Source organism: Miniopterus natalensis, chromosome X (genome assembly GCF_054644295.1).
Source record: "Miniopterus natalensis isolate mMinNat1 chromosome X, mMinNat1.hap1, whole genome shotgun sequence".
Lineage (NCBI taxonomy): Eukaryota > Metazoa > Chordata > Mammalia > Chiroptera > Miniopteridae > Miniopterus > Miniopterus natalensis.
This window is the reverse complement of record NC_142103.1, coordinates 105176284-105202594: the sequence shown is the minus strand read 5'-3', so window position 1 is coordinate 105202594 and position 26311 is coordinate 105176284. Positions and strand designations below refer to the sequence as shown.

The following is a 26311-nucleotide window of genomic DNA, read 5'->3' as shown; positions in this document are numbered from 1 at the left end:
ACCCCTATGTTCATAGCAGCGCAATTTACAACAGCGAAGATCTGGAACCAGCCCAAGTGCCCATCCGTAGGTGAGTGGATAAAAAAGCTGTGGCACGTCTACACTGTGGAATACTACGCAGCTGTGATTATAGTTTTTTGATCTTGGGTTTTGTATCTTCCCTGCTAGATTATAAATCAGGAGTTCGCTATCTAAAACCCATGAGTACATGTTTGTTCTGTATATGGGCCTTTGAGCATTTTTTTCTGAAAGGCCACCGACTTTTAGTCAAGGAGAGATCATGGAGATACGTACGATAATTAAGTTCTGACCCCAAGGTGAAGTTTTCATCTCGTTTCTTGAAGGTTAATACCATACGTGGTAGATATTTTAAGGTTATGCCTTGAATTGTACAAATTTCTTGGCAACTGGACTGAGGACAGCTTTAGTTAGAAATATTTATTTGGCAATGTTCTTTACTTGTTACCTTTAAACATAAATAAATTTCTTGTTTCTAGATTTCTGAATATAATTCACATTAATTGCCCCATTGCTCACTATTTAAAAAAGCTTTTCTGAACGGCTCATACCAGGACCTATAACTTAGATATGGCATTTGTTGGCTATTACGGAAAGAATCATTGCTATATATTTCTATGAAACATGTTTAAAAGAATTAAGAGATTTGAATCAATAGCATTAGCATTCAGTATGAAATACTCATTACCACACAAAGTTTAGAGTAAATGTTACTGGAAATAAATTAAGGGTAGTTAATATACTAGAATAAATTTCCAGTGAAATAAGTCAAGCCGTAATGCTACACTTTGGGAATTGAAATGCAGACAACCCTATTTTGTGAGTAAATCAAGATTAACTTTAGGGATTACTATAATAAAAAAGAAACCAAGTGTACACCTGGCAGAATTAAAACCCATAGAACAAAATCTGAACAGTATAGTCAAGGGAAATCATAAAATGTGATTAGCCAAGCAACTGATTTTAAGGCTTAAAGCAATGTAAACTAACATATTCATAAAACTAAACCATGATTAGTTTTTTTAGATCAAAAGATTTGAGAATATTTAAGGAATTTAAATACCAGCTAAGGGGGTGAGTGATAAATGATGTGGGATAAATCACTATTTTTTAAATTTGTTTTTATTGATTTCAGAGAGAGGAAGGGGGGAGAGAGAGAGAGAAACATCAATGATGAGAGTCATTGATCAGCTGCCTCCTGCTCGCCCCCTACTGGGGATTGAGCCTGCAACCCGGGCATGTGCCCTGACCCGGAATCGAACCCTGACCTCCTGGATCATTGATCGACGCTCAACCGCTGAGCCACGCCGGCTGGCCGGAAATCACTATTAATGATTAAGGCATGAGGAGTGATTTCTAATGATTTCATGCTCTTTTCTCTATTTCTTACAATATTTAGAGACTAGCTCATTGGTGACACTACTCTTGATTGGCCCCAGCTGTGGTTATAGATATTGACAAACACATTAAAACACACACACATGCAGTTGGAATGGACGCCGATGTGATAAATCTGAACTAGTTCTGGGAACAGTCATTGAGATGCCACGTTATTCAGATGAATGGGAAATGGGTGTTTGAGATACTGATGTGTTTAAGTAACGTTTAAGTCCTTTTTTTCCCCAATATTGCTTCTGAAATTTTGAGTTCAAAACATTGCTCTGTATAATACATTTATTTATTAATTGCAGGGACATGTGCAGACATTTCTTAAGCTTTTGCCCCTCCAAGCCAGGTTCTGTGATACCAGAAATTACTACCGTCGTCGGAGCCCTAGCGTTTGACTAACTCTGCCTTTTATCTAGATAGCCATTGGCAATCTGTTTTGTACAAAGCAGTTAGCTGGCAAATATTGTTGGTGTCATCTGCAAACTACTCAAGGTTGCCCTTTTGGACACAAGGCAGCTGTAGATAATACGTAAACCCCAGGTACAGCTGATGGGTCCTGGTTGACTTGGGTGGGAATGTGGGCCTGAAAGGCAAATAAATATATAGCCTTGTCTTAAACATCTTTCTAAAAGCTGACAGAATTTGCCTGTGTCCCTGGGTTATGTATATATGCTTATACGTTCTTTGCTTAACCTCTCCCCACCCACTCCCCTTCCCTCTGAGATTCCACAGACCATAATGTGCAGAAGGCCTGGGGATGGGGGGTAGATACAGGGTGGAGGGGATCAATGGGGGGGAAAAGAGGGGCATCTGTAATACGTTCAACAATAAAGATAAATTTTTTTAAAAAGTTGATGGAATTTAAGGATTTGGATGCCATCAACGTTTCCTTGAGGCTGTTCCTTGGGAGCATAAATGACAATGGGTCACTTCATTGAAAACCATCAAGTACTGATGATAATCTTGTATGAGGTCAACATGTTGTGGAAAGAACGTTACATTTCTCATCCTGTTATTTTACTGCATGTGGATTATGGATACATCAGATTGTACCCTTACACAATCCGAATGCCTTCATGAGGAATGGGAAGATAGTGCCCGGCCAGTGTGGCTCAATTGGGTGAGCGTCGGCCTAGGACCCAGGAGATCACAGGTTCGATTCCTATTCAGGGCACATGCCCAGGATGTGGGCTCGATGCCAGGTAAGGGGAGAGCAGGAGCCAGCTGATCAATGACTGTCTCGTCATTGATGTTTCCATCTCCCTCTCCCTTCCTCTCTCTCTCTAAAAAAGTCAATAAAAAACATATTTTTTCAAAAAAAGATTTAAACATTTAAAAAAGGGAGAAAAAAGAAAAACAACACCCGAAATGGCAGAGGGCACAAATTGCCTCATTATTTCCAACAGATAGGCTCCTTTTATTATATGATTTAGTAGGAATGTACCCTTCTAAATAGAAATTTTAAAACTTTGACATTTAAGTAGATTCTAGCTAACTATGCATGGCCAAGATGGAATTATGTTCTAATTCATTACGTAGGGACATAGAAGTGGCATCGGGATAGTTGTGTGGCCATAACTGATGTGACATTAATTAAAAGGCAGAATAATCACCCTAATAAAATTTGTAAGAGAAATGTCCTATAGCGTAATGATGAGATGAGGATTTTAGAGAGGGTGCCCCTGTAACTTTATTTTTAACTAGAATTATCTTATTATTGGGGTGTCTGGTTATATTCTGACAACAGGCAGGCTTCACTGGAATTTTCCACTGAGAACAACAATCTTTCAAGAGTATAAAGACTGAAAGATTGAAACAATTGAAACCAAGATTGAAAGATTGTTGCAATCTTTCAAGAGTGGGTTATGTATCACTTTTCATTTTCTTATAACAATCTGTAGATCTTTTTCCTTAGATCTTCTACGTTCTTAGTTACTGTTAAAAATGGCAAGACTTTGTTTTCATTGGTGCTATTAATAGTGCACTTCATAAGGTTAATACTTTGAAACAATTGCTATCCTGCAGGTTTGGTTTCTGACAGATATATCAGTTGATGTCGCCCCTGAATCTTGAATCTGGTATGATTACCTTTGATGGCTATTTTTGATTTGGAAGTTGAGCAAACTGACCCACGGAATTTCCATTTCATATCATATAGTACTTCAAGTAGGAAGTTTTAAGTTCAATAAAAGATTTCTTGATGGTTGACAATTTTCAGATACCCCTGTCTCAAAACACATTCCATGGGATTCCTGAGAACAATCTAAACCAAGTATAACAATAGCAACAACCGTAATCACAAAATCCTACCTCGGGGATGACACTTTGGTCTTGGACTTTCCAGTCTCCAGAGCCATGAAAATGAAATGTCTATTGTTTAATCCCTTCAGTCTTTGGAATTTTAGTTGTGGCAGAACAAACAGTCTGTAACAGCAATTAAGACCCTCAACCCAATGACCTAAAAAACTCAATTCTGCTCACAGCTTTATGGAGCTTGGAAATAGATCCTTCCCCAGGCAAGCCTTTGGCATAGACCTCAGTTATGGTTCCCACCTTGATGGCAGTCTCGTGAGGGACCCTGAGACAGGTCACCCAGCTCAGCCAGGCCTGGACTCCTAACACAGTGAAGTAAGTGCATTATCTTAAAAAGCCACACCTCCATTGTAATTTGTGATGCAGCAATAGGTAACGACACAGGAGGGTGCAAGGGAGAAGGCAGAATCATGGATCATAGTTAGAAAGATGACACACGACAGATGTTTGGAAAAAAATTCTACCAGGCAATCACCCAAGGGAGTAAATCAGAACTGGGACATGGGTTCCCAACATCAAAAACATGCCTTTTTACCTGGATGGCTATGGCTCAGCGGTTGAGCATCAATGTAGTATCTAGGAGATCACGGTTCGATTCCCAGTCAGGGCACATGCCCGGGTTGCGGGTTCGATCCCCAGTAGGGGGCATGCAGGAGGCAGCCGATCCATGACTCTCCCTCATCATTGATGTTTCTCTCTCTCTCCCTTCCTCTCTCTCTAAAATAAAAAAATATATTTTTTCATAATATGTCTTTATTGATTTCAGAGAGAGAGGAAGGGGAAGGAGAGAGAGAGAGAAATATCAATGATGAGAGTCATTGATTGGCTGCCTCCTGCATGCCCCCTACTGGAGATTGAGCCAGCAATCCGGTCATGTGCCCTGGCCTGGAATCGAACCCTGACCTCCTGGATCATACATAGGTCATTGCTCAACCACTGAGCCACGCAGGCCGTGCAAAACATAGTTTTGTAAAAAGAGAAAGGTAGTTTGGCGTAAGTGCTACTGCTGCTGGGAAAGAACTACTCTAGCGTACAAATCAATAATTCACAATCTTCATCTGATAAAATTATCATTAATTAGGTCTTTCCAATTAACAAGAGACGTCTTGCATTTACGGAGCTGTGAATAAATTCTGCAACCGACTTATGCAAATAGTGACTTCGCTCCTTTAATCACAGGCACCCCCGTTCGATGGTAGCACTAAATAAAACATTAAGTATCTTCCCTGCTCCCTTTGATGTTCCGAGTCTTGTTCGTTACCTCGATAACAAGCTCAAAGCAACTAACTACATGAGAATCACATCCCTGAATTATGAAGCGCAGGCTTAACTCGGTTTGGCCCATTAAATAGCAAAGGAGATTCTGTTCTCATTTATATTTCAGTGGGCTCTATCTGCGGAGACCACGAATGTCACCACTGGCATTTATCACGACGATAAGAGGAGATGTTAAGGAGATGGGCGACAGCACTTTCTTTCAGCTGTTGCAAGACATAGAGGAAGGCAAGTCGGTCTTAAATTTCAGCACAAATTCATTAAGCTAGATTTTTTTAAAAAATATGTTTTTATTGATTTCAGAGAGAGGAAGGGAGAGGGGGGAGAGATAGAAACATCCATGACGAGAGAGAGTCATGGATCCGCTGACTCCTGCGCGCCCCCTACTGGGGATCAAGCCCAGGTTTCACCAAGAATCGAACCGTGACCTCCAGGTTCATGGGTCTAGGCTCAACCTCTGAGTCACGCAGGGGACTGGGGCACTGGTTTTGGGGGCGGGGGGCTATGTTTTAGGAATAAACAATGATAAAAAAAAACAAAAACAGTTCTAAAAGAGTTCCTAAGTGAAAGGACTCACCCATGGTTCTTTGAAAAGGAAAAAAAGCATATTATGACCTGGCGGGCGCTGCTCAGCGACTTATGAACCAGGGGGTCACTGGTTCCATTCCCGGTCAGGGCACATGCCTGGGTTTTGAGCTCAATCCCCAGTAGGGGGCGTGCAGGAGGCAGCCGATCAACGACTTTCTCTCATCATTGATGTTTCTCTCTCTCTCCCTCTCCCTTCCTCTCTCTGAACTCAATAAAAATGTATATTTTTTAAAAAGCATATTATGATGCATTATTTTCTTGTGAGGATGTCTTATTCTATAGTAAAATGACAGATTACACTATTGGTATCTCTCCAAGCCAAGGCTGCATGAAAACATGATGTATATTAATAACTCTGTTTTCACAGTATCTCGACGACCTGAAAGTCGCGCCAGCATCTTTGAAAGAAAAACACGTTTGACTTAAGGATGAATATCGTCGCCAGGATGAGGGAGGGATATGCAGCCCCATTTTACCAACACCTTTCAGATGTTCAGAGTTAATCACCATGACCATTGGCTTATCTTTATTTCCTCAGCTACACAAATCAGTCCTCTGCCCAAATAAACATTCAGGGTTTCCCTGCTGGGTGTGGCTCAGCGGTTGAGCATCGACCTAGGATCCAGGCGATCAGGGTTCGATTCCCGGTCAGGGCACATGCCTGGATTGTGGGCTGCAGCCAATCAATGACTCTCTCATCATTGATGTTTCTCTATCTCCCTCTCCCTTCCCCTCTCTGAAATCAATAAAGATATATTTTTAAAACAAACAAACAAACAAACAAAAAAACATTCAGGGTAGATTCACTCAGCAATAAAAAAGACCAATAGCCCAACTTAAATTAAAAAAAAAAATCAACACAAGGTTTGAATAGACTTTTCTCCAAAGAAGATATATAAGCGCCTACGAACATCATAAAATGATATTCGACATCATTAGTCATCAGGGAAAAGCAAATGACAACCACAATGAGATACCACTTCAAACCAAGGTGGTTAATTTTTTTTTTTAAAGAGATGATAACTGTTGATGAGGGTATAGAGAAATGGAAACCCTGACACAGTGCTCATAATAGGTAGGTAAGTAGGTAAATAGATGAGAGTGAAACTGTAGCAGGTGGATGGACAGATAGATAGATGGATAGATACAAACATATGGATGAATAAATAGATATGGATAGATAGGTAAATAGATAGATAGATACCTATAGATGGATGGATAGGTACATAGATGATAGATAGATACATAGGTAGATATGGATGGATGGATGGATGGATGGATGGATGGATGGATGGATGGATGGACAGGTAGGTAGGTATTTAGTGGTGTCAGATAAATCAATTTCATTATAAAATAGAATGTCAAATAAAGTTTCCAATGAAAAGTCTTGGATTTGCTATGTCAACACATCCCCATGTTATAGCACCCGCCACCCTTCCCTCCCCTTATTCAACATTGTATTGTTGAATAAGGCTCAGTTGGTTGGCATGTCATCCTGTACACAGAAAGGTTGTGGGCTCGAAGATTCCCAGTTGCGACACATACCTAGGTTTCTCCCCTCATTTGGTTTTAGAATCATAATATAAGTAATGTCATAAAATAATAGAAATAATGATATAAAAATATTTGGGCTTCTCTATTTTTCTACTGTATGTGTATTACTATTATAATCAGAAAAAAATATCTTAATGGAGACAAAAACGCAACTGTGATGGGTTCCATGAAGCAATGGGTGTGGCCCAGTAGGTGGCGCTATCCACTCTGTGTCAGTGGAGACACCCTACATTTGGGATTGAAAAGGGGAGGGATGACAGCCTTGTGGTATAGTCTGATATCAGGTAGCATGATTCCTCCAACTTTGTTCTTCTTTCTCAAGATGGCTGTGGCTATTCGGGGTCTTTTGTGGCTCCATATAAATTTTTGGAATATTTGTCCTAGTTCTGTGAAATAGGCCAATTGGTATCTTCAAAGGAATTGCATTGAATCTGTAGATTTCTTTGGGGAGTGTGGACATTTCAATGATGTTAATTTGTTCTATTCATGAACATGGTATATGCTCCCACTTATTTGTATTGTTTTCAATTTCTTTCTTCAGTGTCTTATAATTTGCCAAGTATCCAGGTCTTTTACATCCTTGGTTAAGTTTATTTCCGAGGACTTTATTCGTTTTAATGCAATTATGAATGGGATTGTTTTCTTAGTTTCCCTTCCTTACAGTTCATTATCGGTGTATAAAAATGCAACTGATTTCTGGATATTTATTATGTCTCCTGTTATTTTACTAAATTCATTGGTCAGTTCCAGTGGTTTTTTTAGTGGAATCTTTAAGATTCTCTATACACAGTTTCATGTCATCTGCAAATAATGGCAGTTCTCCCTCTTCCTTTCCAGTGTGGGTGCCTTTTATTTTTTCTTGTCTGATTGCTGTGGCTGGCATTTCCAGTACAATGTTGAAAAAGGGGAGGGAAGGCTGGCGGGTGCTATAACATGGGGATGTGTTGACATAGGAAATCCAAGACTTTCCATTAATCTTTCCAAAGCTCTACTGAAGCATTCGTCACCATCTCGCATATATACCCCCATGACAGTTGGGTTTACTTTAAGGTCGAGGATTCTATGGTTTTGTATATTTCTTTCAGCTCAACTATCACTTTTTAAAAAACAGATGCCACAACCCAACCTGGATTTTACCTTCCATCAGCAGGAAAGTACAACTTTTGACAAGAGTATATAAACATCTATTTTGTTAACATCTTTGGATTAACATGTTTCTTAAAAATCTCCAAAATATTACATTAGGAACCAGCAGCATCTCAAGCTGGAGGGCTGTGCACTGTTGTAAGACAAATTTGAGAATGATTATAGTTAGTTCTTGTGAAGCCAGCTCTAGGAAAAGAGGATTATTTCAGAATGATGGGAAGAGAAATATGCACAAATGTTGCATTCTCAACTATAGCCCTTTAAAGAAGTGAATTATATGATGCTGGACCCTCAGTTGGGACATATGGTCTTTAGGTATATGGAAGATTATGTCCAGTAAAAGCTCTAATGCCTAGTTTTTGTTGCATTTTTTAAAATCCTCAACCAAGGCTATGTTTTTAGAAAGAAAAGGGGAGAGGGGGAAGGAGATAGAAAGAGAAACGATAGGTTGCTTCCCATATGTGCTCTTTTAAATGTTGAAAATGAACTGTATGTTAATAAACACTGATTTTATAATCATTCAAAGTGTGTATACATTTTGGGGGGACACCCTGTATCTAGCCATCTTAGATGACAAATTGTGTATAATTTTAATATACAATATATTATAATATATACTATAATAATATATAACATATAGCCAGTGTAATATATATGATAATATATATTATATATGCATATTATAATATATGCTATATTATATATTATAGCCAGAATAATATACAATGTATTTGTATATCTAATATAAATTATGGTCAGTATAACATAGTGTTATATATAATATGTATATATAATATATTATAGCCAGAATAACATAATACAATTAAGGAAAAATTCCCAATAACTTTTCATTGGATAAACATCTTGCAAAATTGCCAAAAACATGGATTTCTCCATGTCACTGCTCCTGCTTATGCTCCCAGCATTATTAGTATTTACACATCCTAATATATACAGTATCTGTGTGTGTTTGTCAAGGGGATGACATTTTAGTGGTTTCTCTTTGCTGTTCACATCTCCCGCTTGCTTGAAGATCAGACACACCGTGTCTGAGACACCCCCCCACACACACACCTACTAACTGCACCTAAATATTATTCAGTATTTATTTTAAACTCTCCCCTCCTTGTGTCTTTGCACAGCCTCTCAGCGGCATCCTTCCTCCTTAGGCACGCAAACAAGACACACTCGTCTATTTCTTGTGTATCCCCACAGGACCTTGTGTGCTTGCTATGCAGATGCCCAATAAATAGAGAAAATAAAAATTGAAATGTCCCCGGGTTGTTGATCTCAGTTCCTAGAAATCAGCAGGATAGAGTGACGCCACCACCTTCCTTCAACTATTGCCTGTGAACCAGCTTGCAAAAGGACCCCGTGAGATTTATAGGGACTTATATAATACATCCTCAAACCTGCAGTTTGCTGAGATGAGCACAGGTAACCAATGTCACCTGATAAATTTAATAAAAAGTGAATAAAAAATTAAAAAAGGAACCTACATAACCATATTAACCAATGTCGCCCCAATAAACACTATCCCTTGTTGGCAGATGAACCCGTAGAAGTTACATGGCTTGTAGAAGGTCCCATGACTTGCATTTGGCTGGTGGAGTAGAACCAACCGGGCCGACTGATTCTCGTCCCTGGGGTCGGGGTGCTTCATGCTATTTAGATGCATGACATCAGGTTAACAGGACTAGCTTCCCTAACACAAGGCTAGAAGTCTTCCCCTTGGGACGATGAATGCAGATTTATTCCCGTTGGTGTTAAAAGAAGATTGCTCTTATTTTACCTATGGAGTCACCCGTTGTGATCATATACGGAGAGTAAAAATAGCTGCCTTTGTTTACAAGTCTGCCAGAAAGTGCCTTTTCATTCACTTTTGTGAACACACACCTTAAGAAAGACCAAAGACTTGGGCACCTTGAATAATGTTGTAATGAACACAGGGGTGCATATATCTAGGTGAATACATGTTTTTGAGTTTATTGGGTATATACCCAGGAGAGGGATGGCTGGGTCATATGCTGGCTCTATTCTTAATTTTTGGAGGAATCGCCAGACTGCTTTCCATAGTGGTTGTACCAGTTTACATTCCCTCCAGCAGGGAACGGGGCTCCTTTTTCTCCACAACCTCCCCAACACTTGTGGCTGCTTGTCTTGTTGATCATGGTCATTCTAACAGGTGTGAGGTGGTATCTACCAAAGTGTCTGCAATAGAGGACTGGATAGAGAAGACATGGGACATAGGCACAATGGAATACTACTCAGCCATGAAAACAGCATGGATGGACCTTGAGAATATTATACTGACAGAAATAAGTCAAACACAAAAAGCTAAGAACCATATGATGTCACTCGTCTGTGGGTTATAAAACTGAAACTTGTGGACACAAACAGCAGTGTGGAGGTTGCCAGACGGAAGAGGGTGGGTGGGGTGAAGGGGGTCTTAATATATGGTGATGGGAGAAGATATGGCTTTGGGTGGCGGGCACACAGAGCGAGAGACAGATCCTGTAACGTAGAAACCCACACCTGAAACCTGTATGTTCCTATTAACCAACGTCGCCCCGATAAATTTAATTAGAAAAAAAGAAAAGAAAGATCAGTGAGACTATTGTTTGTATCACCATCCATAACCACCAATAAACACAGCATTTTTGCCCCTTATTTTAGGCGGGGGGGTAGTTTCTGCCAATAAGTCAATCCTAAAAAGAACGTCACTCTAAGTCAGACAGAAGGAGTTAAGAAGGAATTTTTGAAACAGCCGCGTGGGATCGGCGACTGCCGCCAGACCATAAAATAATGTTTCCTGTCATTGCATACGTCTTGGGAAATAGGGTTTCTCCTGCAGTCCACGTATGGACAAATCGGTGTATCGACACCCATGGGGTCACCGGGGCAGCCACACAGTGTTCGAAGCATGAGCGGAGGCCACACCGGTTAGGCAGCCAGCACACGAACAAATCCCCAGCTGGGAACAGACGTCTCTCTGCTTTCATTCCCATCAATCAAACGTCACCTCTTCCCCAGGCTGGTTTTATAACACATTCGGTAACCATTCTGCAGCAGCCTGGTTTCTTTCCCTGTGTCATAAATTATTTACAATGTTTCCTTGCGTAACACTCTCTTTCTCTCTCCTCCCCAACCTTCATATACAAAGTTTCAGGTCAGGCGTGGGCACAGCAAGCGTTTCAAAATGTTATTTCAGCAAGAGTGAGATTTCAATCTCGAATGACACAAGATGAACCTGAAATTGTAAGTGTGACCGTACGTGAAACGGATACATTGTTTCAAAAAAAAATAAACAGATGTGCTACAAAATCTATAGGCACCCTGAATCCAATCAGTCTGTATTTCTGTGTATGTGTGTGAAAGCTATAATTTTCCTCAAAGCACAGAGAGACGATGGTTATTTCCCCTTTCTTTTATATTTTGCAAAATTTTTCCAGGAGTCATCTATTTCTGTACTAACCAGGAATATTAGAGAATAGAGGATGAGCCCTCAAGAGCAAAACTATCTAGTTTCAAACCCTATCTCATTTCCCGACTGTGCCAACGTCGGGTGCTACCACAAGGGTTCGAAATGCACCCGTCCGCTTAGACACGGATTTTATAAAAGAAATCTATTGAGCCCTGGCCGGTGTGACCAGTAGTCAGAGCATCAGCCTGCGCAATGAAGCGTCACGGGTTCGATTTATGGTCAGGGGCACGTACCTGGGTTGCAGGTTCCATCTCCGGCTCCCCATCAGGATTCATGCGGGAGGCAACCGATGTTTCACATCTGCATTTCTCTCTCTCTCTCTAAATCAATGGAAAAAATATCATTTTTCCAATTATAATGCAATAAGGATTATAAATAAATAAATACAGGTGCCTGAGCCTTCGGGAAACTGTGGGTGTTAAAAAAAAATAAGGCTCGGCCGGACGCACAGCGAGAACTGGACACATTTGCTCTCATTCTTCCGACAGCAATTTCCCGACTCTCGAATTTTATTCCATAGAATATCTTGCTGTCGTTTGAAGATTTACTCTAATGAAGCTTCAAAGCATTATGATGTGAAACACAACTGGAACCCGAGAGATATTACGGACGGCAGGCCTACAAGGAATATACTCAGCCGTCCGTCTTGAGGAAACATCTCGCCACGTTTCCCATCCAGAGCTTTTCCCTCCAACGTCGGACCCGTGCGACTCCCCAACAGCGGCACCGATCCCGTGGTCCGGACCCCGAGACACCCACCCGTGACCAATCGACGTTCCCCTTTGTCACACGTGCCCAGGCGTGTCGCCGGATCTCCCAACGACGCGTAATTATTTGCACAAAGCGTTAGAAAATACTGTGATATTTTATTATTAAAAATGCCGCTGAAAAGTTTATACATATGTGTCCAGCCATATATATCTTCTATCATTACTTAAGGCAAAATAAAAAAAAAACAGAATCGCGAAATCATAACCCAAGAAACCAGTAAACCCTGCGTGCCTGTGAAAGTCGACAATAAAAGCCTAGGAAAGTATTTTTTTTAATCGTATTTTTTTTTCCTCACTTTTTTTTGGTTTTTTTTTTTTTTTTTTTTAAATAGGTAACAAGTATATTTTATTCTCATAGAACTCTATGAAGATCCTATAACCTCTTTCCGTGTAGAAATAAGATATTTACGGCGTATTAAATTGCTTTTGATAGTCACCCTCTGTAAAAGCTAAAGGAGTTATTCACGTAACAAGAACTCTTTTTGTTTTGCTTTGTGGGTTTTTTTTTTGTTTTTTGTTGGTTTTTTTTTTTTTTTTTTTTTTCCCTTTATCCAAACGTCACAAGCCTGACACGTTAACGGTGCATATTGCTAGCTGAAGACAATTGGAAATACTAAACAGATACGGAAATTCATATCACAGACGTACCGGACCGACATGGATACCAAGCATCTCTTCCTTTTATGGGGGGGGTGGTGGATGGGGGCGCCTGTTTGCGGGAATATAACAGAGTGGGCAGGCGCTGGGAACGAAAATCTCCTCCGGGCCGCCTTGCACTGCGGGAAAGGCGCCTGGCATCACCATCCTCCACTTTGGGACCATAATGTCCCACCACAGGGACACACACAGAGCCGCTCCCCAACTTAAACCCATTTGGGTCCCTTTCAAGCATTTCTAAAAACGGGTCTTTCCCCAGAGGGCTTTGCCCAAACACCCTGATTCCAACGACTGCGGTTTTCATTTGGGGGGGGCCCTGTGTGCAAAGAAATCGGGGCACCGTCTGTGGGGAAAGGCCACCTGGACAGCGACCGTTCAGGCCGCGTTTCTCGGTTAGACGGCCGAGCCCTCGCCGGGACGCTCCCTGCTCATATCTTTGGCTGCTGTTTCCTGGCGGGGCGATGATTTCGGGAAGATAAAGACACGACCGTTGTGTTGTGTCTAAGCTTCCCCTTGCGCTCTCCGACGCCCGAAATGATGTTATTGACGACAGATTGACCCAAGAGAGCGACAAAGCGTCCAAGGGACTCTTGTGCCCAGGCTTCCAATTCTTAAAGGGGTGAATCGTGTCTGCACGTGCTCCAGGCCCTGGCTCCCTGCGAACCCCGCGTCCCCTCCTGGCTCCCTCTTCCCTGTCGGCCCCAGTCATCCATCGGGCACGGACGCGCCAACCCACAGAAAGGGATATTTCCAGACAAGCGCAGACAGAGTAGGACAAACTTTGTTTGATGGATAAAAAGGGGCCGACGGCTTGAACACCGAGGGAAGCGCCCGTGGCCTCCTGCCATCTGCCTGGCGAAGCGGAGCAGCCAGGGTGCCCGCCAGCCCGCCCCGCAGCTGCTGGGCAAACACAGAGCTGTATTGACGCGGGGGGCACGGCCCCACCGAAGGCCAGCTTTCTTTCATTTATTTTTATTTTTGGCAGGGCCCCGGGGTGAGAAGCAACGCTTCCCAAACACAGCCAGGGAAGCAGAACCACGGAGCAGAAATTCTATTTTTTGTGTGTGTTTTTTTGTTGTTGTTAGTTTCGGAGGGGTGGGCACCAGGCGACGCCCCGTGGGTGCGGGTGTCTAGTTGCACCAGCTTTCCGCCGGCTCAAAGTGGCGGGGGATCCGTGTCTGCGCTGCGACTTCAGGAAGGCCTCGCACGCACACACACACGCGGGCACACGGAAAAAAATAAAATAAAATAATAAAGGTTTCCTAAAACAACAGTCTCCTAAGGGTGCTGTGACATGCACTTGTACAACCTGCGAAGGGGAGGGTGCGGCTCGCCCAGTGCCACGCGGGCCGGGCCCAGCGACGCGTGAAAACAAAGCCCCGTGGCGTCGTCATCACAAGGAACGAGAGGAGCGCCTCCTACGTCCTGGAGGAAAACAGAGGTGATAGGACTAAATGTATATATAGATATATTTATATTTACATACATACAGACCACAATGGAGAAAGGACAATCTTGCTAAAAGCTCTTTCAGACTAAAAACACCAAGAAAAGCTTTTCTGTGTCTGCGTGGTTCCGCTTCGCCGCGTTTTCTGTCCCGTGGGCGCGCGTGGGCATGTGTGTGTGTGTGTGTGTGCGTGTTTAAACTCACGGCTATGTACAAGTTCTTTTTTTTATTTTTACAAAGTTTCTTCCATATAGTTCAGGCCGGCCAAACATCTCTTTGCACAGAACTATACGTCGGTTACTGCATAGTCAGTTCTTTTATTGGGATAATAAAATTCTACGTTTCTTCTCTCGCCGGATCGACCGCTCCGTGCGCTGGGTCAACGCCCATAGACTCTCTCTCTCTCTTCACTTACGTAGAGCCATCTGGCATATGGCACGTAAAGAACTTTTATTATTATTATTATTATTATTATTTTGAAATTGTAATTTTAAAAAACGAAAAAGAAAGAGAAAACCAAAAAAAAAACAACCACAAAACCACATGACGTGTCCCCGGCTAAGGTCCAGAGGCCTCGGCTCGTGGACGGTTCGTGGGGAACACACCCAGGTCCTGGACACGGCGGTGTCCCACGAAACGTCCGCGGGAGTCGCGGAGCGCTGGGGAGCAGCGCTGGGATGGCCACGTCGGCGTTGGGTCAGGAGTTGGTCTTGTCGTACCGGGCAATGCCAACGGGTCGGGCGGGGACGCGGGGACGCCCGACGGCCCTTGTGTGTGTGTGTGTGTGTGTGTGTGAGAAAGAGAGTTTCTGTCCTAAGTGGGTGGGATGGAAAACATTCCTTGGGTGGAGACGTCGCGTCGGGTCCACTGGCTCTCCGGGGCGTCGGCGGGAAGGGGGAGGAAACGGCGAAGCTATACCCGCGTGGTGGAATGCCCGTGGGGTAAATTTGTACTGTTTTGCCCTCCGCTGAAGGTGTTGAACGTGTGCAGGGGCTGCATCCCCGTCAGTGTGTTGGGGATCATGGTGATGGTATTTGGTGTCATAAGTGGGATGTCGTCGGGCGACCGCCGCAGGGTCAGCGTGTAGTCCGGCGGGCAGGTGAGCCTCAGCGTGTCGTGAGCCTGGAGCGACTCGCACTCGTGTTCGTGCTCCAGCTGCTTCATCTGCAGGGACATGATCTCCTCGTTCTGGATGTGAGCGATGTCGTTGGTGGTGTTCCTCTGGGGGCTGGGGCGCCGGTGCGTCTCGTGGCGTCGCTTGTCCTTCTTGTAGTACAGGGCGGCGAAGGCCAGGATGTTCAGGAAGAGCAGGGAGGCCCCCACGGCGATGGTGACGCTCAGTTCGGTGGAATAATCCCTTTTGGTTTCGATGAGGACGGTCGTGTCCTCGGGCCCCGTCTTGTGAGGGTCCTTGGAGTGTTTGGGGTTATTGGCCGGCGTGATGGCCGGGCGTTTGGTGGTCGGCCAGATCTTGGCAGGAGAGCGCCGGGTCCCATAGGGGAAGGAGGTCATGTCGGGAGGAGGGACCTTGGTGGTGGTGGAGACGTACTGGAATATCTCGTTCAAGTTGTGCAGGTGGGGGACGAGTTCCAGCCAGAAGGCCACCTTGGTGGCTCGGTAGTGATCCCTCACTCTGGGCTTCAGGCCGATGTGCAGATACAGCTGGTCTTTGGGGTTGTACTTGGACCAGGCCACCTCCTCGAAGCGATTGGGTTTCGTGTGGATGAACTTGGTGTCCTGAGGAACGGGCTGGTTAGGGTCGCTGGGGAAAGCAGGAGGGAAAAACAGAGAAAGGAAGGCGTCACATTCTTTCACAAGGAAGCCTTAATCAAACAAGAAATGACGTGTTTATCGACCCGCCCAAAAGACTGAAGGAGCCACGGATTTATCCCGCTTTGTGCTAAGGACGGCTACGGCTTTGTCTTTTCCTTAAAATCCCCATACTTGTATTTTTTTCGTGTTCTTATTTGTTTATTTGGTTCTTTAGATTCCTCATATAAGTGAAATCACACGGTATTCGTCTTTCTCTGTCCGGCTTATTTCACTTAGCACAATATCCTCTACGTATTGTGCTAAGTGAAATATCCATGCTTAAAAATGATAAGATTTAATTTTTTGTATGGCCATGTAATATTCCATTACCTATATATATCTATGTATCTAAATATCTATCTATATGTCTATACACCACTGGTGCATATAAGTGAAATTCATACATGACTTGTCTTTGTCTGACTTAACTTCACTCAACACAATACTCTCTAGATCCATCCAGGTTGCCGCAAATGGTAAGATTTCTTTTCTTTTTCATGGCCGAGTAATACTCCACGGCGTATATATGTACCCCATCTTCTGTCACCAACTGCATTTTAAAAATCGTTTACGATGGCAGCACTGTGGTGTTCTCATAACACTTCCACCGTCTTTAAAATGCAACAAACTGTCTTCAACAACAATCAAGACAGACAGCTCTTGGTGGTTCTTTGACGAAGCTACCCCCACCCACGGTCGGCTCCAGGCCAGAAAGCAGGGGGACCAGCACGTCCGACTTGAAGACACCAGGTCTACAGACGTTACCAGGCATCGTGAAAGATGCAAACAGGATAGTTCACCAGCAGATACGCTACCTGGTAAAGGAAGGACTGTAGCCCCCAATCTGAGGCTGTCGAAGTCATTTCCAAAACCTCCCGCTTTTCACACCGGTGGGGGTTAAATATTAACAGCCACATTCCGGGCGTATAGTAAGCGTTCGATAAACGTTATCCCTTTGTGACAATAGGTAAATTAGAATACCTAATATAGATATTAGGTATTCTAATATATATTTAGAATAGGTACATATATAATTTAGGACACTGAAAAATTTCCTTAGGCAGAGAGGACTACAAAGTAATATATACCCAAGGAATACAGGGGACCAGGGAACCCTGTGTGCAGAGCGGGTGATGCCACAATCCTATTTCTTTCTTTCTTTTCTGGTTAATGCTCACCTCAGGATATTTTTTCCATTGCTTTCCAGAGAAAGTAAAGGGGAAGGAACGAGGGGGAGAGAGACAGAGAGACAGAGAGAGGGAGAGACGTGGACGTGACCCGTGGACTGGTTGCCGACCACACCTGGGGATCGAACCTGCAACCGAGGAACGTGCCCTTGACCGGGAATCAGACCTGAGACCCTTTGGTGCGCAGGCCGACGCTCTAACCACTGAGCCCGTCGCCCAGGGCTGCAACCTTATTTAAAATAAATACCTAACCAGCAACTCCCTCTGAAGCCCTTGTCGCCCGCTGACAAACGCCGACGTCACTACCCGGTGCCCGTCGGCTCAATGCCCCGTGTCCCTGGCGAACCAGCTGCGGGCGACACCTTACTCCCCGCTTACTGACGTTGGAAGCGGTGTTTTGCTTTGCACGCTAAAGGAGGTTCTGAGTGGCTCCCTCTAAAGCTGATGTGAGTCACGCCAGCAACCTTTACAAATTAATTTTAAAAAGAGAAAAAACAGCCTCTGCACGCGCATCCCTAAGAATTCCTTCAGCTCTGCACCTCGTGGGCTGCGGAAACCAAATTAGCCCCCGTTCGGATAAAGCCCAGATTCTCCTATAGGCCCCCGTCATCTCTGTAGTGTCACCTCCGTGGGATTTGTACCTGAACTTTGGGACGACAGGTCAGCTGGGAGCTATTTCTCCAAGCTCAGACCTTTGTTCTTTCCTGGCCACGCCAGCGACTTTATCACTTTTTTTTTTTTTTTTAAAAAAAAAAAGCCGGACGTCTCCTAAGCACCTATCACTCACGTCCCCGTGAATATATACGGGCCGCGATTCATCCCAGGTCAGTTTATTATCTCCGCACCTTTCATGTTCCCCCAGAACGAGGGCGGAAACCACAGCGGCCGGGCTTAGTGATTTTAGGAACCGCGGTTACAGCTCAAAGGCATCCGATAACAGATCCGCCTGGAGTTTTCAATCCTGGCTCTGTGTTTGTTCCTTCGGTCTTGGGGAAGGTATCGCCTTCCTGCCAGCTTATCACTAATTAATTCCCTTTATCTTTTTTTCTTTCATTTTTAAACAAAGAGAACGCCTCGGCCGCGGGAGCCCCTGGCTGGCAGGAGAGCTGACGGGAATTTTAATGGCTTTGTTTGGCTTCCACGATTTTCTTTGAATGGTTTAGTGACACGGGTGATGAGTGGCACTGGCTTTGCATTTAAGAAAAGAATTAAAAAGTTTATTTCCAAAATATATAAAGGCGGGAAAAAATACGTTTTTCATAAAAGTAAGTGATGAAAAGATCTTATGCAAAGAATGACATGTTTGACGCTGGCCAGGGAGGGGGCTCAGTTGGTTGGAGTGTTGTCCAGAGACCAAAAGGTTGCGGGTTCAATTCCCGGTGAGGGCGTGTACAGGAGGCAACTGGTCTCTCTCTCTCTGTATCTCTCAAATCAATAAAAACACATCCTCAGGTAAGGATTTTTTTTAAAAAAGGAATGGCATGTTTGGAAGATGGTGTCTTGATTGGGCATAGATACCAAGGTTTGGCTGGGAGACACCCATAGGAATCTTTTTGGTTCATGCGAATGCAAATCGTTGCAACGGCAGACACCATACATCTGATTTCCCTGACATAACTGGACCTGGGCTCGCCTTTAAAAGGGGCTGTGAGTTCAGCTGTTACCCCTCAAATGAAGACACGCTGAGGTCTTAACCCCCAGCACCTCAGAATGTGACCTCACTGGAAACAGGGTCCCTGCAGAGGGAATGAGTCGAGATAAGATGAGGTCAAGTGGAGTAGAAGGAACTTCTCATGCAATGTGCCTGGCTCCATAATGAGAAGATGGCCATCTAGCCCGGCCGGTGCGGCTCAGCGGTTGAGCATCGACCTAGGATCCAGGAGACTGCAGTTCGATTCCCGGTCAGGGACATGCCCGGGTTGCAGGTTCGATCCCCAGTAGGGGGCGTGCAGGAGGCAGGTGATCAATGACTCTCTCATCATTGATGTTTCCCCCTCTCTCTCCCCCTCTCCCTTTCTCTCTCTGAAATCAATAAAAACATATTTAAACACATTTTAAAAAGCCAATGGCCATCTAAACACAGAAATGATGCCCCGGGAGACCAATCACATGATCACAGAGGCAGAAATTGGAGGGGTGCACCTGCAAATCCTTACTGCCAAAGACTGCCAGCAAAGCATCAGAAGGTCAGAAAAAGCATGGACACCCCCCCCCCCCCAACACACAGGTTTTGGAGGGAACATAGCCCTGGAGACCCGGGCACTGTGGACTTCTCGCATCCACAACTGCGAAACAATGTATTCCTATTGTTTCAGACCCCACCTTTTTGGATACTTTGTTTCAAACGCCCTAGGAATCTAATAAGCCTGTGTTACCTGCACATATGTATTTTGTTCATTAGATTCCACGTGTAAGTGAGATCCTGAGATACTTGTCTTTCTCTGTCGGGCTTATTTCACTCAGCATCATACTCTCCAGGTCCCTCCACGAATGGCTGGGGAGGGGGCAGGTGGAAATGGGGGGGAAACGGGGGGACATCTGTAATACTTTCAACAATAAAGATAAATTAAACATGTATTGATGTGACTTCCATGCTATCTTTGTGGAAGAGAGAACTTCTTGGTGATAGAGAAGCATTTCTCTCAAACGTCTGTACCTTCTCCTTTCCCCGCTGCCTCCCAGGGCAGCTTTTCTTAGGTCACATCTGTCAAATCTGACAGCTCAACACGGGGACCCGTGCAACACTCTTTCAACTCAGTAAACACGCTGTAGTCCAGTTGCGATGGCAAATCATCCTGAAACCCGTTCCCACCAAAGAGTATTTGGAATCACTGCAAAAAAACGGTGGCTTCTAAAGGCCTGAGCATCCAGACCCTCAGCATCCCCCGAACCCCACTCTCTCTAGAGCAGCATGGGGCTCAGGGTCTGCGTTGTGGGGGCCTGACTCGGCCACCCCGCACGCCGCGGGAACACTCGCCGTCCCCCGAGGCCCTGAGCATCTTCATTTCCAATTCCGCGCAAGAGGCTCAAGGTTAATGACAGAAGCACATGCAGGTAGCACAGGACGGCACTTCATTAATTTCCACAATTAGGTGCCGAGACAAGAGGAAATGAAAAGATGCCAGGATATTACGGTGCAGCCGCCTAAGATGTCGGGCAGTCTTTTCTCTCTTTGTTTGCTGAGAATCTGCTCAGTAGAATACGGGCGGAGGTTGTTGTATGTGTAGCTCTTGTGTGTTTTTATACATTTAGACGATGACCTTTCCTTTAAGATATATTTGTATAGATATAGATAAATATATCTCTATATGCACATATATAAATTGTATATTTACTTCTAAAATAAATATGTATAAACTTTTATATATTTATATAAAACAAGTACAATAGAGAAATTATGTATATAATTGGGTGCATGTGTGTACGTATATATATAGACAGGCAGACCTTAGAGACATTTCCGTTAGGTTCCACACCCCTGCCGTAAAGGAAATATTGCAACAAAATGAGTCACCTGCATTTTTTCCTTTCTCAGTGTATATAAAAGTTATATTTACACAATACTGTAGTCCAGCAATTTCCAACCTTTTCATCTCATGGCTCATGTAACCTAATTACGAAAATTCTACAGCAACCCCCAAAATATATTTTTTTGCAGATCTGACCAAAAAATAGGAATAATTTTGATTCATTCACACCGAGTGGCTATCGTGTTGGCTGTTGCCATTTTCTTGTTGGACAACCTAAGGCAAAGAGGTCTGTGCCCCTGACTCAATAGTCACGTATCCCATGTTTTAAAAATCCTTGGGGCACAGCAGTCAAAAGTCGCTGCTGTAATCTACTGAGCGCGTAATAGCCTAACGCCTAAAAAAATAATGCACATACATTAATGAAAAATACGTTCTTGCAAAAAGAAATGCTGACCTTTCGTAAGTCGTGATCTGTTTGCTGGTGGAGGCTCTTACCTTCAATTTGTAAAAAAAACACACACAAAAATGGAATATCTACAAAGCACCATACAGGCAGCTACAATAAAACAATGTATCTCTCTGTGTGTATATATAGAAACAAACACACACACATAGTATCTCTCTATAGTTACCGTGAAATCTATTTCATTTCTGTGGCTACACAGTAACCACAATTTACCGCGTGGCTCGTGCATTTTGATAGTCCTGTTATTTACCAAATGAGACAAGGTTTCATTTATATCTGAAACTATGACCCACTTTACCGAGAACTGCCAAATATGTCTATATCCTGCACTAGCAGCGAGGAAACAAAATTTTTAATGTGCAGCGAGCGCTGTAACGAAAATCTGGCTTCATAGAAAAATAATTTAGGGGTAAAGAAAAAACATGTGTCGTCCAGTGTGGCTCTGTGGTTGAGCATCGACCTAGGATCCAGGAGACTGAGGGTCAGGGCACAGGCCTGGGTTGGGGGTTCGATCCCCAGTCAGGGGCATGCAGGAGGCAGCTGATCCATGACTCTCTCATCATAGATGTTTCTATCTCTCTCTCCCTGAAATTAATGAAACTATGTTTAAAAAAGAAAATAAAAATCATAGTGGGCCCCATCAAGATTGTCGGGGAACTGACGACTGTGTGAGGTTTATCTGGTCATGGAAAGAACCAGACATCTGGGAGGAGGGTGGTAATAAGATGCGCAGAACATACCCGGTTTTGGCGAAATTCGTCCAGTACGTCATGACCACCGCGCTGAGCATGACATCGTTCTTGGAGAAGTTGCAGCTGAAGAGCTCGGTCGGGCCAATCATGGGGATGCCGAAGACATAGGGGACCTCGTCGCCGTGGGCTGAGTCTGCCCAGCTGGGCTTCATTTCGCTCTGGCAGTGGTGGTAGAAGGCGTAGAAGTAGGTGGGAGACCCGTACTGGGCGTGCAGGTCCGCCGTGGCCACGGCGGGGGCCACCCACTGGTGGTCGGTGAAGAGCGCTACCAGGGTCTTCCGTCGGGTTTCTGGGTTCTCCTTGTCCGCCCAGTCCGTGTACATGAATTTGATGGTCTCCCTCAAGGTGTCCTTCCCTTCCGGGTAGCCGTAGAGGTTGTCCACAAAGTTGGACACGGAGAAGTCGAAGTCGTTGGGGGTCACGCCGTCCTCGTTGTCCACGATGCCGTCCACGAACTTCAAGCCCTCCCCCTGGTTGACGCCCAGCATGATGTCGTAATTGAGGAACTCGCCCTGCTCCATGAGGATCTGGGGGTCGTCGGGGATGACATCGCCGTCGATGACGGGCCCGAAGGAGATGTGGTAGGTGGCGGGGGTGATGGTCTGCTGGATGAGCTCCTTGTGGTTCTTGTTCCGAAGGCACTCGACCATGTCCGTGGTGTCCAGCATGTTGCAGCCGACTTTATCCGCCAGTATCCGAGTGTACTTGGCAGGTTGGTAGTTGACGGCCCAGCTGGACAGGGCGGTCCCGCTCTGGATGATAGCTTTCTGGAACAAGCCTGCAGGTGCAAGATTGGGGACATGCAAATGAAAACCCCCCGAAGACAGAAAGGCAGCTTTTGACTCGGCAAAGAAGGCTCGGATTGTCTCCCCGGGGCCTGCGGGTTCCTGGGGACAATGGCATTCAGCTCATTCGGAACATCTTTCACGCAGTTCCACCGTGTTCTGCCCGCGCTCCCCTCCTCCCGCTGGACACGGGTTCTATGGGATATTCTCACACCCCCTTTCCCCCCCCCACATGCACATCCCCCCATATTGTTTTAAGAAAAGGAAACTACAGCCCGGCCGGCGTGGCTCAGTGGTCGAGCGTCGACCTAGGATCCAGGAGATCAAGGTTCGATTCCCGGTCGGGGCACATGCCCGGGTTGGGGGCTCGATTCCCAGCAGGGGGCGAGCAGGAGGCAGCCACTCAATGATGTTTCTCTCTCATTGTGGATGTTCCTCTCTCTCTCTCTCCCCCTTCCTCTCTCTGAAATGGATAAATATATATATTTTAAAAGGAAACAACATTTGCAATTTTGCTGCAGTGGTAAGAATACGGATTCTGTTTCTCCTTCCACGGTCTGGTGTGGTGTTTGCGCATCCATCCCAGATGCTATACACCGGGGCTGGGGCGATTTCAGCCCATGGGCCGTATACAGCCCACAAAACCCTTTGGTCTGGGCCCTGCCAAGGCCTCGCCAAACAGAAGCAGCTCCAACCATCCCATTGGGGGTGAGTTCACTGTTGGACTAAACCGAGCAGGCTGATTTTTAAGGTGATCATTCTGTATGGTGTTATAAATACCTAAATTTCAGAGATGGACTTCTATTCCCCTTCTCAACCTGCTCAACATATCACGTTAAAATTTTACAATTGGCCCTGGCCAGTGCGGCTCAGGTTGGGCATCAGCCCATGTACGGGGAGGTTGCCGGTTCGATTCCCGGTCACGGCGCCACACTTTGCATTTCTTCTGATTAAACACAAACAGAGCTCAGAAAGCAATTTACAATTAAAATAAATGAATTAGCTGCTCTGAAGGAAATCCTCACTGGAGCAGCCACTGAAATGCATCTTTCAAAAAAAAAAAATTATCAACGGTTTGGTGAGATACTTGAAAAATATGGGCAATTGGAAGAGTTAAGATTTGAGCAGAAAAAATGTGTGTAGCTTGAAAATATCCCATCCGGGTCTATGTCGTGCATGGATATCCAGCAGGAAAAAAAAAAGAAAGAAAGAAACTTTATTTTTAACTCTTCCAGGACACGAAGGCACAGGAAAGATTCAGCAACTTGTCCGCGATGGTACAAGAAGCTGGAAGGAAACGGGGTCCGGGACACCGCACGGTGGCCCCTCCCATTATTAGCATGTATGTGGACCTTGAACATACTTTAAAAAAAGATACAGTAAAACTATTTAAAGTAAAATAAAATATCAAGTGCTTTCAATGTAAGTGGTTCAAACAGGAATGGTGCCCACTGTATCCAACCCCTGTTAAAGTCTCTCTTTTATTTAAATTTAAATTTTTATGTTTTTCAATTATCGTTGACATTCAATGTTATATTAGTTTCAGGTGTCTAGCATGGCGGCTAGCGTTTATATACGTTACAAAGTGATCCCCTTGGCAAGTCTAAGACCAACTTGGGCCCATACACAGTTATCACAATATTATTGACGATATTCCCTGCGTCTCTTTTCAGTCTCATCAACGCTTAAATCCTCTGTCACCCATGGACAAGAGAGAATCAGCCTGCGTTAGCTTGGATCACAGAAGCGGCTTTTTGTTTTCAATTACAGTTTCCTCTCAATATTATTTTCTACCGTACAGCATGGGGGACACAGTTAGGGGACATAGTCCATAGAAGAGAAATGGCTTTTAAAGCCGAATGGCCGCAGTCTCATTACATAATAAGACTTTACTACGAAATCTCCAAACCCACCTCTGTTATCTACATACCGTTAATATCTACATACGGTTACCTATTGTATGTGCCAAGTTGAAATTAGAAGTTAAAAGCCATAGCCGGTTGGGCTCAGGGGTTAGAGCACTGGCCCCTGGACTGAAGTGTCTTGGGTTCGACTCCGTTCAAGGGCACGCGCCTCAGCTGCAGGCTCGATCACCAGTGCGAGAGGCAACCAATCGATGTCTCTCTCTCATGTCAATGTTTTTCTCTCTCTCTCTTTCTCCATCCCTTCCACTCTCTCAAAAAAAAAAAAAAAAAAAAAGGAAAAAATATCCTTGGGTGAAGATTATTAACAAAAAATTAAAATTAAAAAAAAATTAACAAAATTTAAAGTCGACCAAATGAGGTCAAAAAGGCAAAAGTAAGCTGTTAGCCTTTCGAAAGATATCCTTTTACTCCTGTTACTGTAAGCGACATCTAACGGCTGTAAATTTATGTAAAAAAAAAAATGGTGTATTGTTCAAATAGTTAAACATACTCTGTTGGATATTTGAAAGCTGCTGAGAGGAGATCTTGAAAGTTCTCATCACAAGAAAAAGAAATTTTGTTGCTATGTGAGGTGATGGGTATGAACGACACTGCGATCATTTTGCAATTTATACAAATGTGATACCATTATGTTGTACACCTGAGACTAAGAGAAGGTTCTGTGTCCATTATGTCTCAATTTTTAAAATGGAAAGAAAGCTGAGTTTAAAAAAAATGTAGCCCAGCTGGCGTGATTCAGGTTGAGCATCGACCTATGAACCAGGAGGTCACTGGTTCGATTCCCAGTCAGGGCACACGCCCGGGTTGTGGGCTCAATCCCCAGTGGGTGTGCGGGAGGCGCCGAATCCATGACTTTCCCATCATTACCTTCTGAATAGTGGGACAAGGTCAGGAGACTGACGCAGGAGGCTCCCGCGCCCGAGCCAAAGATGGTCACTCGTTTGGGGTCCCCACCGAAGGCCCCGACATTCTCCTCGATCCATCGTAGGGCTTGGATCTGATCCAGGAGCCCGTAGTTGCCCTTGGCCGCCTGGTCACCGGTACTTAAGAACCCTGCAAGAGAACACAAGACATTCTGATCTGTCAGCTGTAAAAAGTGCAACATTGTTGCTATTTGGAAAGACCCCGGTTTACCTCAGCAACAGTGTAGAACGTTTGCTCGTGGAGGCGGCGAGGGTTACAGTGTGGATGTAACAGTTACAATGGTTATTGTTTCTCCTGATATGATGATAAAATGTCTCATCTGTGGGTTTGTATTTTAGAATTAATCTAA

The 26311-nt window shown here is 44.3% G+C and overlaps 1 protein-coding gene across 4 annotated transcripts in view; it reads right to left on the bottom strand.

Annotated features, from left to right (window-relative positions):
* Window positions 1–12613: 12613 nt before the first annotated feature.
* Window positions 12614–26311, bottom strand: part of NLGN4X (neuroligin 4 X-linked) — a 134645-nt gene continuing 120947 nt past the window's right edge. For all 4 annotated transcript variants that reach the window (XM_087829545.1, XM_087829542.1, XM_087829544.1 and 1 more), the window contains 3 exons: window positions 25906–26091; window positions 22317–23106; window positions 12614–16403 (listed from right to left, as the gene is read on the bottom strand). In XM_087829545.1, coding sequence (XP_087685671.1) covers window positions 15554–16403; window positions 22317–23106; window positions 25906–26091 — 1826 coding nt within the window. In that variant the 3' untranslated portion in view covers window positions 12614–15553. The remainder of the gene's footprint in view (window positions 16404–22316; window positions 23107–25905; window positions 26092–26311) is intronic.